The following is a 20,052-nucleotide window of genomic DNA, read 5'->3' as shown; positions in this document are numbered from 1 at the left end:
GTTATTGAATTGAATTGAATTCCAAAGTTACATTTAATCATCTATATAAAGGGAAGAAAACACTACCTACCCTAACTAAATTAACTAACTGACTAACAAAAGTTCAACTATTTTAACATTAGAAAAGGAAGCCTTGAAGAATGAGAATACAGATGGAATGATACAGAAATTAAGAATTCAAATCTTACCCTTCACAAAATATTAATATATTAATATTTGTCTATAAAAATAATTAGAACACTGATACCTAAGCACACTCAAGCCAAAAATCTGCTTAACTTTTTCATCATTTGAAAGCATTTATTGTTCAGCATTCAAAGATCTTAAATAAGACCCCTATATTATCAATCTTATTTATTTACTATCTTGAGAATCTTAGTTGTAAAGCCTCTGATCATTCATTGTTGTGTTTATGAGTTGAGGAATTTCTTATACCAAAACTTTTAAATATGTTAGAAGTTATTATTGTGAAGAAGCTAGATGTGAAAAGATTTATTGAAAAGATAAGGAGTGCAAAAATACTTGAACCTGAAGAGACTATGGTGCCAAAAAATATTTAGTGAAACTCTTCCAAAATAATGGAAAAAATTGTATGGCCCTTGTGAAGGAGTACGGCTCATCTCTCATTCTAGATAGAATCCAATATAAAATAGGAGAAGAGAGAAAAAAATATTTTCATTTTTTATTTGAAAATAACTTAAATCACAGTTGATGGAGATTTCTTTTATCATGTGTCATAATTCTCAGTATTGATGAGGATTTTTGTATGTACTAAACGTAACTCAGTAATTTAATAAATGTGGACAACATTTTTATTAGGGGTGAGCCGAACTTAAATACGATCAGGAATCAATATGTCCAGGTATGAGTTTGAGTTTAAAAATTAGACGTGATCAATATTTATGGCGGTAGGGATCATGACTCGACCCGACCCGCCTATAGTTACTCACCCATCATGTTTGTGTGTGTCAACATTCAAATATGTATAATAATGACTCATTTTTTTGTTGAATGTATGATTAATTCTATAATTTTTTACATCATATATATATCATTTTATATGTCAAATTACATATTCATAATAATATTTAATATTAAAAATACTTTATCTAAAACAAGTATATATAATATTTAATCGAATTTATGGTCAGGTTCAGATTTAAAGACTAGCTAATATGATAAGAATAACCCTTAACTCGTCTTAACATAACTTATGTCATCCCTAGTTTCTATGTTCATACTTATTGTGTATCCTCTAATTAAGTTTTCAGCATGAACCTTAAAGAGGTCTCTTTTTTGCTGAATATCTATTTAAAATCTTCTGAAGTGTTGCAAATATTTTTCCAAATACCAAAATTTCATAACAATCACATTTTCATATAGCTTAATATTTATATATAGTTAGTATATAAAAAAATTTAAACCACCATTATTCATCATTTATGTATATAATTTTTATGAGACAAAATATTAATAGTATGCGATTTTTATACATTATTGTACATTTATTGTTCACTTTTTAATTATCATCGATTCTTCAAAGAGTAATATAAATAAATCATAAATATTTTAATTATTGTGCATAGATTTTTATAGTAATACCATAAACATCACACTTAATTTTTAGAGTAAATTACACTGACACCCCCTGAGTTTTAGTGAAATTACACAAATCACCCCTCATTTTTCTAAACTTACACAAACCTCCCCTAGTTTTGTACCTTCATTACACTGACCACCCATGTATAAGAAATAAGTGTAATTTTTTAAACAAAAAATGTGATAAATGCAATTAAGTTAAACAAAACATGATATATTGTGTAGACAAGTCTAAATAATATACAAATCAATGTATCTTTATTATTTTTTTGTTACAAATTACATCAACAATTCTAAAGAAATATTGTTTAAATCACTCTTATAATGTAGTCTAACGAACCAAAAATAATAAAGATACATTGATTTGTATATTATTTAGACTTGTCTACACAATATATCATGTTTTGTTTAACTTAATTGCATTTATCACATTTTTTGTTTAAAAAATTATATTTATTTTTTATACAGGGGTAGTCAGTGTAATGAAAGTATAAAACTATGGGAGGTTTGTGTAAGTTTAGAAAAGTGAGGGATAGTTTGTGTAATTTCACTAAAACTCAAGGAATGTCAGTGTAATTTACTCTAATTTTTATTAAGAGTGGATGATGATTAATGTTGAAGTATAAAAATCTCGGATGCTACCAAGTATGTAAATATTAAATTGCTTTTATGGAGAGTCAATTTCGTATATATTCTTTAAAACAAGATGGGAATAGGTATGTTTGACATATGTTTTCCACTTTTTTACAAAGATTTTCTTAAAATAGAAGTAACTGAAATATTTGTTAAAATGTTTTCACTATAATTTGTGAAAGCTGATAATAAGTAAACATTGACCTAGGTTAACCGGAATGGCGGATCTTGATCATAATTTTAGAGGGGGCATAACTAACATATGAAATTATTAGAATATATATAAATTTTAAATGTAAAAATGAGTTATTTTCTCATGTTTGAATTCCCAAAAAACATGATAGAAAATTTAACATAACAAATCTATTAAGAAATTACAAATATTCCTCTTATAAACATTATATATATTTTAAACTCAAAAGAATAAAAAATTGAGCATAAAGTTAGTTTTTATGTCCTCTTAAATAGAGAATCAAAATAATGTATGCTTGAGATTGATAAAACTATAATTATTTAAAATAAAATTGTAAAGAGAAAAATAAAAATAAAGATAGAGATAACAAAATTAAGAGCAACATACATAGAGAATGGAATAACCTCACTAAAATTGATTAATCAAAAAATAGTTCACTAACAAAGAATAAGAACGCCCATGAATGGAATTTGATGCAACAAACAAACAAATCATAAGTAATCATGTCATGACTTCATAATCATATGATAATGTGCCTATGGAAAAGTAACTGAAGAAAACTAATTTATAAAGAGTAAATATGACATTTTTAAGATGAAAAAATGGGTTTGAGTTGGAGAGTATATGAAGCTATATCCTAGATAGGGGAGAGGAATGTGTCATGTGATACTAAAGAGAGTAAAGCTTGATAGAGGATGAGAGTTTTGAAGAGAATATTGAATTTTTTCTTGTCCAATAAAATGTATTGTTCTTTGAGAGAAAATGTATGCGCTGACAACGTATAAATTTTATATATTGTCACTTCATCATCCACCATTCATATCTAATCTTCATTAATTCTTTAAAAAAAGTAATCTAATTGAATGATATAGTGAATGTGTATAAACATTTATACCAACAATACGCATGCATAAATATTACACACTTATGCTTAAGTTTTGTTGTTGAATGTTAAAATATACCAAAAAATATATCTCTAATAATTTTTTGAAATATTTGAGGGGGGCAACTGCCCCCACCTGTCCTAGGGAAGATCCTCCCCGGACTGAAGTAAAAATTTAGTAAAGATTTTCTATTTTTTTGGTTTGGTGATAGGATTTGTTTGGCGTAAAAAGTTAGCTAAAGATTCTTACTTTGAAATTTGGGCCATACTAAAGCGAGAAATTCTTAGATAAGTACTTATCATATGAAAATTTTTAAATTACATATTTAATACTTCTAAATAAACAGTAAAAAAGTAATGGTCTAATAATATAAGATTTCGTTAGATTTTTTGGATGACTAAAAAGTTAATGACACAATTTTTGGAGGCGACAATTATTAGAGAGACAGCCAAAAAATCTCAAACAATATTAATTTCTTATCCAAAATAGTGAGGGAATACCATTAATAATATAAAAACATCGTCATAAATAAAATTTGAATTGTTACATTCAATTAAAATGTAATTTAAAAAATCAATTTTAATACCAAAGTGACTTTTTTAATTAAATGTTCAAATATAAAATGTATGCATTCTTATATTGTCGTTACATTATCTATTATTTATGTTTAATCATTATTGATTTTCCTCTCCATAAAATTAGCACAAATAAATAGTGAATAATATATTAATTATGTATAAATTTTTATATTTGCAATACATAGATATTACATTCTATTTGTAAATAAAAATAACACAAATTACGTGAGGGAGGAGGGCAAAGTTTAATGAAATCTAGTAACTATATAATAAAAAAATGTCTCACATTATCCAGTGTCACATGTCAGCTTCTATTCATTATTTTCCCCTCCAAAATGGTTCCACATCTTTCATGTGTACACTCCCATGTTATATATTAATTCTCATTATTACAACAATATAATAATATTAAATTTATTATTGCATTTTTTAATAATTTCAAAACAAAAAACATGGCACTGGACCTTTATACATGAGAGGTACACTATATATTCTCTTTCATTGTTATAATAATATTAAATTCATTATTGGATTTCTTAATAACTTTGAAACAAAAAGCGGACCTTTATCTATGATGGCTACATGTCTTTCTAAATAGTATATAGAGTATGTAATGTGTTATATTGCTGACAATAATGAAAAATATATATTATAAGTGTTTCTAATAATTATATGTATCAACTTAGTATTATTATAAGCGGACCTTTAACCATTCAAGTAACTTGCTGGGAATAAACATAAGTTGAGTGAAATTGGCCTGGTATACTAGGAATGAGTGTGCCTTTTTTGGTGAAGAGTGAAAAGGTTAGGTTTGTGAGACGTAGACACTGACAGAACCCTGTAGTTGTTGTTGATGACGTGTCCAGCTTCGTGGCAGTAAGTTGCAGAGAGTTTGAGAAGTAATAAGTCCCATCACTGCACACTTCTATCTCCACTCAACTTATCTTTATTCTCTTTTCTACGCGTGTAACTCCTACCTTGTCGTGGCAAAATCACACCACCTCTATTCTTTTAAGACAAAATTGTTTCTTTAATCATATATCAAACAATTTTGTATAACAACAATTATTATGTAATTTATACTTTCCTGTTTTCTCTTAATATATTTTAATTTCAAAAAATAATATTATTATAGGCAGTAATCACCAAAATATTAATTGTTAATTGAAATCACAACTTTTACCTTAAAAAGAATATTCTAATAAAAATAAAACACACCAAATATAAAAATACATTTTTATTATATAAAATATAATATATAAAAACTGAATATTTAATTATATAAAATAAAAGTAGTAGTTGATAAATATAAAATACATTTCCACACACTATAGAAGAACTTTTCATTACGGTTTAAGCATGTTAAAACCATACTTATGAAGTTGTATTTTAATATTGGTTCAATAAAAAAATGATGAATCGGTCTCCATACTAATATGGTATAACAATTATATTGAATATACAATCATAGGTTAAGTGCAATTACAATTAGTCATATTAATCGATTTTAATTTAAACAGTATAAATCATATTTTCGATATTCATTTAAAATTACAAAAATTCTAGAAATTGACTTAATTTTTAAAAGAAAGTTACTGTGAAGAATCAAACGCATAACTATTACCTTCTTAATCTTCTAAAATATATTTACCATCAAGACATACCTTTTCTTAGCAAATAATTCATATAAAGATACTTATCACATTCTTTATTAATTTTTTAACAACATGTTAATATAATATATATATATATATATATATTATATATATATATTATGGTATTGATTTAGTTAATAAACCATATGTTACAATGTTATATCACTGTAACAATACAGGGACTAATTGTCATTCGTATTAATAAGACTGGTTAAAGCTAGAGTTATTTCTATCTTTTTTTTATTATGTTTAAAAAAACGGCCCCCAATACAGATTTCTTAAGGAGGTGGCAGAATCCCACTCATAAAATAATTTATATATCTTAAAATATTAAATTGGGTTTTCTTTATAAAAAAGAGTATGACGATGAAGGAAATAAAATGATGACTAGAAAAAGGAGAAAATCTCTATACTACAAATGGTCAAAAAAAGAAAAGTGTTCCATCAAAAGTGATCATCAACCATCAACTAAAAACTTGCTAGCAAATAATCAACTTAGTGGAAGTATGACATTTCCTTACGGCAAATATAGAATCCACATTCATCACTACCACGTGTCGATTCCTCATATAGGTCATGAAGTAGGGATCATGTCCATAATTGAGATGGAAGTACTATTTTTATATTTGATTTCAAGGATAAAAATATCACTATAAATTTAAATAGAAGAATATAATTGTTCTTTTAATTTATTTTATTTTTTATCTTATTTTATATAGCATTTTTTTCAATTACTAGAGAGGGGTTTGACTTAGTTCATGGATCCTTTACTCTTTCAAATTCTTAGAAGAAAATAGTGACAATCATTTCCACAATCCGTTAGGGTATCCCTACTCTGATTGGGAATGATGGTTTGATAAAAGTTCTTGCCAGAGTGATGATTTGAGAATTCAAACTCTCAATGTATAAAATTTGCATACAATGGGGAAAAAGGTTTTTGATGTGAAGATAAAAATAAAACTAGTGAATAATGAATTGCATATGTTTATTTTTACATTCTACTTTCTAAGTTATGCAAATTGAGTGGATTTAGTTCATTAAATGAGTTACAAGTGTAAAAAATTAAGTGGCTTTAGTTCATTAATGATTTTAAAATTACTACATGTGTGGTTTTTACTTTTTAGTGTAAAAAGAATTATACATTTATACCATCATTCAATTTTGCATTATTTTATAGCTTCATTGAATATCAACCATCAATTAGTAAATCTAATATGGAGTGAACTACCAATAATGATCTTACATTAAAAAGGAATGCCAATATAAGAGAGGATGTCACCTAATACACAACCTTTAAAGGTATAAAAATATATTGAGATTTATAAAAAGGGTTTTGCATCCCTTTAACTAAGTTTTCTGATTTTTCCTTAAGAGGGGAATGTAGATTAACACATTTTTTGGGGTAATGTATCATTCGGGGTAAAGAATTTGAGTGGCTCCCTCCAACATTTTCTTTGAGATTCGCCACTACTTGATGATGTATAATTAGTTTAGAATTAATCCACTTATTCTATAAATAAGTTAAAAAATATATTCCACATTTTAATTATTTATTATATGAAAATTTAATGTATTATTTACATAATTTAAATTAATAAGTAGTTTTGAATGATTCTTTTAATTGTTACTGAAATTCAGCAGTTTTCAGTTATTTTAAGATGAGAATTGAGAAGGTTCATTGTCATATATGTCGTGTGTCTAACACATGTTTTGGTAATATGTCTAACTATCACTTTAGATTATTTCAGTGTTGGCAATTCATAACAGCATTAAAAAGTTCAACTCTTTTTCACCAGTGATAGCTCATTCATAACTGATTATTGTTCTGCTTTGGCAACTTTTTCTATTAATCTATTCCCACCCCATTCATTACGCAATATATCTCCTATAACATTGCATCTTTTTAGTGGAATAACGTTTTCAAAATAAAACAAATAAATGTGTGTATGATGATTAATTTAAGCTATATACTAACGGAGGTTGATTCAAGTAGTACATGCTTGGTTCTCCTTAAGCAATGTTTCGGTTCGAATCATGTGGATAGGAAAATACATGCTAGGAGAGTTAGCTCCACATATCTGTGGATGTTCCCGGTTCGGACAAAATTGTCTCTAATACGAGAATACATGTTGGAAACCAATTTTTTTTAAGCTACATCATAATCAAAGTCATAATGTAATCTGATCGTTAAATGGTTTAAGAAATGAGGTGAAGAAGTTTGTGAATTCGAATCCATCCATAGAAAAATGAAAAAATAAATATAAAAAAAGTGAATTGATGGTCATAGAGAAATAATGAAGTGAAAGAGGTTAAAATTTTAAAGTTCGTCTACAACAAATACTAACATACTACCATTTTCTTATAAAAATACTATATAGTAATCTTAATCAATTAAAATTTAATAGTAGAGGTACCTTTATTTATTTATTCAAAAGACTAGCTCACTCATTGAATTTAAAAACATAATCACTTCTGTTTTGTTTTGTTCTGGGTTGCACTACATATTTATTATCATAATAATATTTGTACATATATCTCAGAGTTATTATTAGAATGTAAAATGTGGGCATTGATAATATAAAAATTTATACGCAGTGATTATATTATTTACCATTTATTTGTATTGTTTTTATTTAAAAATCAATGATGATTAAAAATCAATAGTGGATGATATAGTAATAATGTAAAAAACATTTACACTGTATATATATTTTTCTCTTATTATTATTATTATCACGTGAACATAATAGGAGCCAAGTACAACACTTATTAAACTCATTGAGTTATTATTTCTAAATCAGTGGATATATATACACACACTTCAGATTCTAAAGTGTATCAGCACTTATTAAACTAAACAAAAGTACTATATCCACACGTAATAGGAGCCAAGTACATTTCTCACGTTATTAGTTCGAGTGTTCCTCATGCGTGATCATGGTTACTACTCAAATGATTTTATTGCGTGAAAGGTTATGTTGGACGGTTGAGAAAGCAGTATTATTAAGCAAGAAAATACTAACAAGAAGAAAAAGAAAAGCAGGCTAATAATAACAACAACAAAAATAAAGGGTTTTTGCCTAGTGTTCTAAAATTATTGGTTAAGAAAAAAATTGTCTCGGAAAGCTTAATATATTTTTTTCAATATGTTCAATACATCACAGCTTCATGCATGCTTTTTTATTGGTGAAATTGATTTAATTATCCCGTAAGTTCTCTTATGTATATAAGTTTATCCATTCTTTCAAATAAGTATCTAAGTTATTTTATGCTTTCAAATTGATTAGTTCTATATATTGTTTTTCTTGTTAGATTTGTATCTTGAAATATCTTTTAAATGATATGATTCAAGGGAAATAATAGAAAGGTTTTGTAGCTAGCTTTATTCCAAACTCAACCAAAATTTTAAGTTTTGGTTAAAATTAAGAGAGCTTTAAAAAAGTAAAAAGGGTAAATAAAATCCTATGATGAATCTAATAGTTTTGTTTTTCTTATTTAATCGAAAGTTATTATATTATGTTAAATAAAATAGAGTAAACATAATACTAATTATATGTATCATTTCATACAAGCATAAAGTGGCAAGTTTTATTTTCTTCTAATTAAGAAAATTTATCTCTAGCTTTTTAATAGAATATAATATTTCTTTATTTAATTTTTTAATTTATATCTATTTTTTATATATAAAGCCATACTATATATGTAACTAGTATATATATATATATATATATTAACCATATATAAAGTCAAAATATGAAATAACTATGACCATGGTGAATTTTCTTTCCTATTTTACCCTTACAATTTTTAATTTCTATAAAAAACCATTTAATCATTGGTATCACCATCAAAACATTAATTGCAAGTTGAAACTACTCTCTCACCTCATGAGAGTTTTAGTGAAATCACACAAGTTATCCCTTCATTTTTCAAACCTACATAAACTATCCCTAATTTTGTACATGCATTATACTGACTACCTATGGAGGAGAGATAAGTGTAAATTCTTAAGCAAGAAATAGTGATAAGTATAATTAAGTTAAACAAAATATGATATATTATGGAGAGAAGTCCAAATAGTATAAGGGTTAATGTCTATTCATTATTGTTGGTTCGTTAAAATATGCATCAATAATTATAAGATGTTTAAATTACTCTTAAACTATATTGTAACGAACCAAAATTAATGAAAATATATTGATTCTTATACTATTTGGATTTGTCTCCATAAAATATCATATTTTGTTTAACTTAATTACATGTATCACTCTTTATTGTTTAAGAATTTATATTTATCTTCCTCCAGATGTAGTCAATGTAATATAGTATAAAATTAGGAGTGATTTATGCAAATTTAACAAAGAAAGAAGATTTTATATAATTTCACTAAAACTTAGGGGATATAAGTGTAATTTACTATAATATATATTATATATGACCAAAACATGGTATAACTACACTATGGTGTAACTTTTACTTTCTTATTTTGTCTCTCACATCTTTTAATCTTTACAAAAAAAAAATGGTATAATTATAAGTAACTATCACCAAAACATTACTTGCAAGTTAAAACTAATCTCTCGCCTTAAATTGAACATTCTAATAAAAATTAAAAATTATAATTTAAAGTATATATGATAAAAAATTGTAATATAAAACACATTAAATACAAATAAAAAATATTCTCATGATACAAGATTAAATATATAAAAATTGAATATTTAATCCTATACAAAATATGAGTTGTAAAAAACAAATTGATTCTGGGTACACTACTCCTCATAAACAAATTCATTTTTTAGTGTGGAAGTAAAAATAGAAAGAGAAAGTGGATGTGAGGTAAAATAGAGATTTTAAATATTTTGTCTCATATGGTATTTTGAGTTAATGAAAATATGACACATAAATTTTAAATATTTATTATTGTTATTTTTTTTTTCATCATTTATGTGTAATAACATATCTGTATTCATGCAAAACTATTTTCATGATCAATAGACTCAATAATATATTCATCATTTATTTGAATAAACTTAATTCATTTTAATAAATAATTAATATTTCATTAATGATAGGAATTTAATTTTAAAAAGTAGATTATAGAAAGATAATAATTTCTAATGAGAAAAGGAAATTAGGTGGAAGAAGGGTAAGCCTAATTTGAAGAAATAACACAATGAGGGGAAGGTTGGTAATTTTTGGTGTTTGATTTGGATTCAAATTTTGAAAGAGGAAAAAATGGATGAGAGTGGGTGGGTGTGGCGTGAGTGGGAGCATATTGTGTCCCAAAAATATAAGTCACATATCATAAAAAAAAATATATAAAAAAATATATTTAAATTAAAATTTTAATACAAGATATGTAAGTGGTATACTTTATTACATTGGCAAATTTGCAGATCATTGAAAAGAGGTGCCACGTGTCTGACATTCAATTACAATGAGAGCTCAGATATTCTGCAAGCGTCAATCACCTTTGACATGTGGTCCTACACGTGTCCAAATATCGCTTGTTACGTAGATCGCTTTCATTGGAAGCTGCAGCAATAATAAAGCGAACCTTCCTAAAATGTATTCCCTACTACCACCATCACCTGCGTTTATTTCACCTTTTCTTCTTCTATTTTTCTCTCTCTTCAACTATATCTAAATATAACTTCCTTTTATTTTATAAAAACTGTAATATACGTTGGTTAAATATTTATACTTAATATGTTATTAATTATTTATTTATATTATTATATTTAAAAATTAGTGATTATTAAATATAAAATACTACAAAATAGTTCTAAATATAAAATAAGTTTTTTAATCCTGCATGTATATATATACTGAAGTAGATATTTTTTCAATAAAAAACAAGGATAGAAAAATCATATTTTGAAGGCTAATGTATAAGTTTAGGTTCAGAAAAAGATCAAGGTTTTTTATAATTTAATTTAACCCGTGTAAGTCAATTTACAAAGAAGAGAAATATCTTACATGTAAATTAACCCGTAAGAATTTAACAGTTAATTTTAGAGTTTAACAACAATAAATTACATGATAAATGAAGGTTTTTTTAAAATATACATTTAAAAATTAGATTAGACTAATCCTGGTTAACCTAAAAACACGTAACTCTATCGAGTTTATCAAATTTGTTTCAAAAATTACCAATGTTACATTGCTTTAAGATGAAAAATATGATGTCTTTAACTTATTTTGTAGATACACTTGTCATAGGTTAACAAAATCTTAGTTATTTAGTTAGTTTTAAATTTATTTGTTTATTTTTATTACAATTAATAATATTAGTATGTCGGTAGACACTCTTTACTTACTTATCAACATTTTTATTTTATGATATTAAATATTTTTTATTAAGTATTCAATTCGTACATATTTTATTACATAGAATAAGAATGTATTTTTTTATTGGATGCAATTTATGTTAGTTTTTTTGTATTTATTATAATGTCCAATTTAAAGTGATATGTATTGATGATACCTCTCTAGGATTATATTGTTTTATTATAAAAAATTAAAAAATATTAAGGGCAAAATAAGAAAATAAAATTTACATGATGATAGTAATTATTTTATGTTTTGGCTAGATATAATATAGATATATTCTTAAGGAAATAATATATATATATATATATATAATAATTAATTAACTTTTTTATGAATATATAAGTATTCATGTGAGATGCTATCATAATATTTATATTATTTCATATAATTATTATTGGGGATACTTTTGTGCTGAATATGTGTACATAATTTCTCATTCATGTAACAACGACTAATGTAACAAACACATCACATGTCAAACTTAACCCTTATAATACCACATCACATGTCAAACTTAACCCTTTAATTGTAATTTCTGAAAAACAAAAATTCTTAAGAGTGACTTTCAAAACTTTTGGTGGAAAGTGTAAAATGTTATTACACAATCCAGCATAATTAAATAGTATGAGGGAAAGTGGAGACAAAAGGCGCGTGTCGAGCACATGCAGATGAGGGAAAGTGGAGACAAGAATGAAGGAGGATCTGGTATCCTAAGATGAAGCCACGTGGTGACATCTTCCGGCCGAGTGTCTCAAGAGACCGAAAAGTGATGACAATAAAATGAAAATTTTATTGTAAAAAAAGAATAAAAGGTAAGAAAATATTACAGGCGTTTGGTCCCACAACTCGAACCAACAAAACATTAATCTAATATTAAAAAATCATACATATTAAAAAATCAATAGTTCAATTTAGGTAATCAATATTTATTAAGAAGAACATATGTGAATCCCAAAAAAATATTAATTTACCTAGAAGGTGAGAAAATATAAAAAAAATATTAAAATGAGTAAGGATACTATTAGATATCCTATCTAAGAAATAAATGCTATTAAATATAAAAACACATTATACTACATTTATTATTTTATTTACAATATATATTAATTCTCCTCTTAAATAAAAAACAAGAAGTCTTTCAAGTCCTCTTAAATTTTTTCTGCAACAAAATATTTGTCTAAATTTATATATGTAAAAATTGAATATGTAAATATCTTATATTATTCATAAATAAAGATATAATAAAATATCTTTTCATAAATAAAGATATAATAAAGTATCTTATATTACACGAAGACACTAGTTTAAATAAAGATATAATAAAATATAAATATCTTATATTATTCATAAATACATTAAAAAATCAGAACTAGAAATTGTATGAGAAGGTGTAAGAGATAGGACCACATGCGTGTCAGAAAAGGAACTACCTTTCAACCTACCGTGTTATCAAATGATTGGGCCACGTACACCTATCCCCACCACGTGGTGTACTACGATCTAATGAACGGTTAAGATCTCAACTCAACATTGAACCCTGCCCAAGACGGTGACGGGCAGGCTGCCCAAGAATGAACATGTCACACGCAGCTCTCACTAGAAAAGCTTCACCCCTCACCCATTTCAATGGGTCCTTTCCATTCATTAGAAAAATTGTTAGTGTAATTCAAACAAAACTAATTCAAGTGATGAATATGGTTGAGTTGTGTTGTGGTGTGGTTGGAGAAAGTGAATCTCAAACTCCAATTGAACCAACCTCACGGCGTCGCAGCCTTGACGTCCTCCCTCTCAAATACATAGCTGACGTGGCACCGTCGCAGCCTGGCTCTTCTCGTAAGCGGCCAAAGCTCGACCTCTCCGATTGCCAAAACGCCGTGGAAAACCGCAAATCTGTTCACGACGGCGATAATCAAACTAAGGAAGAAGGTGATTCAAACGTAAACGACAAAGTCGTGTCGGGAACGGAGGTGATTGAACAGTTACCTCCTCCGAAGTTTGGAATAACATCTGTTTGTGGTAGAAGAAGAGATATGGAAGATTCCGTTTCGGTTCATCCTTTCTTCTCTCAACAAGACTTCCATTACTTCGGTGTCTTCGATGGACACGGTTGCTCTCATGTAATTAAATTTTCATAGATTCCGTTTTTTGTTTCCACTGTTATTTGGTTTTTGTTTCTGATTTCTGATTTGTTATGGTTCTACAGGTTGCGACTATGTGTAAGGAGAGGCTTCACCAGATTTTGAACGAAGAGATTCGCGAAGCGCAAGAGAAGAATGCGGAATTGGAATTGGAATGGAAACAGATGATGGAAAAAGGTTTTGGTCGCATGGACGATGAGGTTCAGAAGCGGAGCCATAACCATAACCAAAGCATAAGGTGCAGGTGTGAGCTTCAGACTCCACACTGCGATGCTGTCGGATCCACCGCCGTTGTCGTCGTCGTGACACCGGAGAAAATCATCGTCTCCAACTGCGGTGATTCGCGCGCTGTTCTCTGCCGTAAAGGCGTCGCTATCCCTCTCTCCTCCGATCACAAGGTCCGTTTTTAGTTTTGTTTTTTAAATATATTTTTTATATGTGAGACGCGTGTCGTGCACGAGTTCTAACAGTTACGTGATCGGTTTTTTTTGCAGCCGGACCGGCCAGACGAGATGAACCGGGTTCAATCAGCTGGAGGGCGCGTTATTAATTGGGATGTCCCTAGAGTTCTTGGAGTGTTATCCATGTCTAGAGCGATAGGTGAGTGATTGCTCACAATAGCATCAAGATTATGGTTTAAAGTTGAAGTTGAATTAATCGAATATAAAGTATGATTACCAGTAATCGAAAACCTGATCCTTTGGCATATACATACCTTATATCACTATACCAAAGGTGGTTCTGAAATTTAACCCTATTATTTTTTTTGTTTGTGTTTTCAGGTGACAATTATCTGAAGCCTTATGTGATATCTGAACCGGAGGTGATGGTGATGGAACGGAGTAACGACGATGAGTGTTTGATACTGGCAAGTGATGGTTTGTGGGATGTGGTATCAAATGAGACAGCATGCGGGGTGGTGAGGATGTGCCTCAAGGCAGAGAGGCCACCATTGCCACCTGGGTCTCCGGGGACGGTGGATGGTTCAGACAGGGCGTGCTCTGATGCGTCCATTTTGCTTACCAAGTTGGCATTGGCAAGGCATAGTTCGGATAATGTGAGCGTGGTTGTGGTTGATTTGAAAAGAGATAGACAATTCAGTTGCAGAAACGTCAACAACAACAACAACGTTAATTAATTTGACGTTGGAAATAAAACAAAAACTAGTGAATGCATTGTCTTTTTTAAACCGAAAAATGGTGGCATTGGCCAGCTTCCGTTTTTTGTCCTTGGTTAAGAAAAATGGATCAGGGTTTAGCCATCTTTAGCTATTGTAATGGAAATGCAAGAAAAATAGAAAATTTTAGTGTAGGGGGAAGTTGTGTCAATAAAGGATTAAAATATAGCCAGTTGACACACTTTTCTTTGTCCATAATGGAATCTATAAATTGGATTTTGCTTTGGTTCATAACTTCTGATTCTGATATTTCGCTTTTGCTTTCAACTTGAAGTACGTTTGGTTCGGTTGTTCATGTACAACGAATGTTGGAACAAAATTTGCGATTCGTGGGAATATCAAAGACGGAAAGTAGATAGATTATTATAACTTAGACGTATGGTTCAATCAATTTGAATATGGTTTTAAATTCCCTCAAACATTCCTCATGCATGAATATAATCAATCACAACACAGACTCATTTGCTTTATGGTATAAGACGTACCACAACGTTCACTATTCTCCTCACTCGATTGATTCCAGCTTCATCTTGCATAGAACAACCGATTTCCTTCTATTAGAAATTTATTGAATAATTTGGAGTTATATGTGAATGGGTAATTTTTGTTGTTATTACCTATCTTATAAAAGAGTTAAACTCCTCTAGAGATAATAGGCCAGTATTAGGCAAGTATTGGAACATGAAGTTGATTTTTTTAATTTATTTTTTATTGAAAAATAGCATGAAGTTCTGTTGTCTTAGATATTGTCTCTTATGTTATTCCATAACAATGATAATAAAAGCAAATTTTAATTTTTTGATAAAGGTAACATATTTTTATTTATACTAGATAATGTACGAGAGAGAATATGAAACAACTTAACAATTCATATATCTGTGGATTAATAAACCCGTTAATAATGTAAGTTACGTGTCATCTTTTTTCGAGTAAGATGACCATTCTCCACTTAAACTAAACCAAACCTATTCCTGCATCCATCTTCAATCCCAAACAAGTATTCATTTCAAAGTTCTAACCCAAAACAATGCCACCTTTACTCGTTTCAATTTGGTATGTTACTTTTCTCACTCAAATGAGTATTCACTTAAGGAAGGCAAACAAATTACTCTGGACGGGTGGGGAAACAAATTAAAAAACAAACAAATAGACAACAAGGAAACTTAGGGAAGGAATTATATATAAAATAATGAATGCAAAAGAAGATATTGATTAAGTTAAATATCATTAATTGAATATTTAAAATATAGAGGAATAAAAATCTAAGATGAAATGAAAACATATTTACAAGATTCTATAAACTCAAGCCAAAATTCACTTTAATGGCACAACAATGCCTATTACTTGTTAAGGAGAACCAAATTTACCTGTTTTCTTCCGAAAGTTTATTTGATGATATGATAGCTTAAAACATTCAGTTGAATATGGCATTCAGTATTGTTGAATGAATTTTCCCTTTCTTCCACGTAAATACGCCACAATTGTTCAATATTGCATTAAAGGGTGAATGTGGAAATATGAACACAAAAGTAAAGTGAGTAACTTAAGTTCTAAAGTAGAGAGGTGATGGATTTGCACTATCAACACTCTTTGTTCTCTTGGTCATTTGTAGATTTTGAGTAGCCTATTGTGTTAATTTTGCGCAGCTAGCAAATATAAAGGTCATGGTTATGAAATTTGGACACTGGTTCGACAAAAGAAACCGGTAAACCGATATGTATAGATGTGATATAATAATTATACTGGTCATACAATTATACCAATTAATAATTATACTAGCCCATCTTTATTTATATCTCGGTTTTTATTTAAAATTACAAAAAATATATGAAGATGACTTATTTTTTTATCAAAATGTTATTTTGGAAGATCAAACACATATTGACTGTATTTTTTTATATTTGTAAAACATGATTTACCACCGTTTCAAAAAATTTGCTTTCTTAAATGTTATAAGTAAAATTATTGTTATATTTTTCATTAGTTTTCAACATTAATAATATATATGTATATATAATTTCTCCCATATAGTTATTTAACACAAGTCATTTTACATGAAAAAAATAAACATTCTACAAGTGATTTACATGAAAAAAGAAGAAGATTAAAATGGAAGGAGAAAAACAACTACGAGAATCTATGATTTTTACTCCCGTGACATCCACATGCAGTGTTGCCCATACTTCTTTCAAAGAGCATATCCATATCTTCATGACTTGGCATTGTGCCATGGAGTTTGGAAACATACATTATAGTACATTCTATATATCATCTCTCTATAAGCCACAACTATGAGTAATTTTGTAAAAGCTATAAAATTCGTGAAACATATCCAAATTTTCAAAACTTTTGTTCATTAAAAAATACTGAGCTATTTTCTATAATGTAACCATGGATGAAAGATAGTAAAACCATATTAGTTAACTTTCAATGCTTTGTAGTACTAAATGCTATCTTTACAATTAAAAATTTGTTCATATTTATTAGAGTGCCTAATTAAACCTTCTAGTTTTAGTGTTATTAATACATATAGTTGACCAAACTTGTCAATGTACTGATATGGTGATATAGTAATTCAACCGATGGTTCACTAATTAAACCGAATATTACTGAAATTATATATATATATATATATATATATATATATCATTTCTTAAAACCAAATGTATCATTTTATAGTAGGTCAAGTTTCAGAAGTATAAACAAAAGTAGTAGTTGTGTGTTCGATCTTACATACCAACATTTTGGGAAAAATTAAGTCGCTTTAATTAAAAAATTAATTTTAATTGAAAAATATCGGATTGACCGGCACTGTTCAATTGAAAATATGTCGGTATGACCGCTACAGTTCAATTGAAAACACGCTGGTATAACTGGTTTGACTAGTACGATTCAACTGAAAATATATTGGTTTAACCAATACAATTAAATTGAAAATAGGTCAGTATGACCAGTTTTATTCATGGTGGTTAAGCTTGAAGATAGCTTTTACCATGGATGGTTAAACGTTATTGTCTTCATCTTCTTCAATTTCTTTTGCATAGAGCTGACAAATCTCATCATTGATCAATCCATCTTCTCCATCTTCTGCAAATTTCGTCAATGTTTACAACTCCTTGATGTCATATTTGTCAGAGTCTATGTAATTATTTTGGTTATTTTCCTTTTTAAAAGGATATAACAAGCTTAAAGCTTAGTAAACTTTAGCTTGAGGGATACTAGAATATATAAAAATATCATAAAATTATCTTATACAGAATATTCAGAAGATATTTGGATATCGAGAAAATATCATTACTATATATTTGATTAGTTTAGAGTATCCAATAATATCTTTAATGATTGAGATGACTTTAATCTTATTTTTTATGGTTTGCTTCCTTAGAGTCTATTTTTAAGTTGATTTTTGGAGGGCAATGAAGCAAAAATGAATGCATAGGAGTCATGAAATACACTTGTAAGATGACTTCTAAGTCTTTCCCTTCTCTCCTCTGCCCTAAAAAAATCAACTCGCAAACAGACCCTTAAGTAGGTTTGGCAATGAACCGAACCAACTTGATATTCGTTCGAAACTCAATTCATTATTTAGCTCGATAAACTTGGCTCATGAACCAAATGAGCCAAACTTGAGCTAAAAATTGAACTCGTTAAATAAACGAGTCAGACTTGAGTTGGATATAATTCGACTCATTAGGTTCATGAGCTGACTCTATATATATAAACTAATTTTTATGTTTATTATGATCCATACATTGTTTTTTATGTTTATTGTTATTATATATATAAACAAGGTTATATATATATATATAACCTTTTGCAATATTTTTTAAAAATTAATTTACTATTTAAGTTGTCCAAATGAACCAATTCGAACCGAGTCGAATAATTCGTGAACTTTAACCGAGCCAAATTCGAGCTAAGAAAATAACTTGTATCAACCTCAAGTCGAGTTTCGAGCCAAACCAATCCTTATTAAGCTGAACCGAGCTGAACTCTAGTTCGACTCGGTTCAGCTCGTTTCCGATCCTACCCTTAAGTAATCATGAGTTTAATATTAGTATAAGTAAGGGTTAATATTATATCATTTGTTGCTTCATGGGTCTTAACTTGAGTCATGACTTTGTCGTGGAGGCGGTGGATAAGTTGTATTATGCTGTTGGCTCCATCCCATTCACTTTCTTGGGAATTCATGTGGGTGCAAATCCCAAAAGACTCTCTACTTGGTCTCTTATCATTGACTCGTTCAAAAAGAAGCTCTCTCTTTGGAAGCACAAATTCATCTCATTTGGTGGCAGTGTAACTCTCCTTAAGTCGGTATTGTGTTACTTGCCTATCTATTTCTTTTCTTTCTATAAAGCCCCAATTTTTGGTATAAATGTGATTAACAAAATTCAGAGATGATTTCTTTGAGGGAAGAAGGAAGAGATAAAAGAGATTCATTGGGTGAGGTAGGAGATGTAAGAATGAGATTGCAACTAAGAGGGGGGGGGGGGTGAATTAGTTGACTTAAAATAATGGCCACTTTTTCTGCGAAATCGAGAGTTAATGTGCATCGGAAAATATATGTAGAAAATTAATAAGTAAAATCAAGGAGATAAGGGAGAAGAGAGTATACAATGATTTTTATACTGGTTCACCTTCTTGTCCACCGAAGGCTACGTCCAGTACTCTTGCAGCACAAGATATTTTTCCACTAAAGATTACGAGTTGCAATTACAATATCCCACCATCCAAGTAACTTTATCCCCTTTCTTATCACACCCCTGAAAGAAAGTATTTTCAATGAATGAAGAATTACAACAGTGCCTTGGATTGCCTTTACAAGTATGAAATGTAATATCACTTGCAATCCAATAACT

At 28.5% G+C, this 20,052-nt stretch overlaps 1 protein-coding gene across 2 annotated transcripts; it reads left to right on the top strand.

The window, feature by feature from the left end:
- Positions 13,500–15,425, top strand: LOC109345105 (protein phosphatase 2C 37-like). 2 transcript variants are annotated; one of them, XR_002107388.1, is made up of 5 exons: positions 13,500–13,995; positions 14,082–14,414; positions 14,511–14,616; positions 14,799–15,215; positions 15,262–15,425. XR_002107388.1 is itself a non-coding variant. In XM_019583899.1 (4 exons), the coding sequence occupies exons 1-4, from the start codon at positions 13,567–13,569 to the stop codon at positions 15,152–15,154; spliced, it is 1,224 nt and encodes a 407-aa protein (XP_019439444.1). In that variant the 5' UTR covers positions 13,500–13,566; the 3' UTR covers positions 15,155–15,425. The 2 variants fall into 2 exon arrangements, 1 of the variants encoding a protein (XP_019439444.1); XM_019583899.1 differs by having other exon boundaries at positions 14,799–15,425.

This window comes from Lupinus angustifolius, chromosome LG04 (genome assembly GCF_001865875.1).
Source record: "Lupinus angustifolius cultivar Tanjil chromosome LG04, LupAngTanjil_v1.0, whole genome shotgun sequence".
Taxonomy (NCBI): Eukaryota; Viridiplantae; Streptophyta; class Magnoliopsida; order Fabales; family Fabaceae; genus Lupinus; species Lupinus angustifolius.
This window is presented reverse-complemented; position numbering and strand designations above follow the sequence as displayed.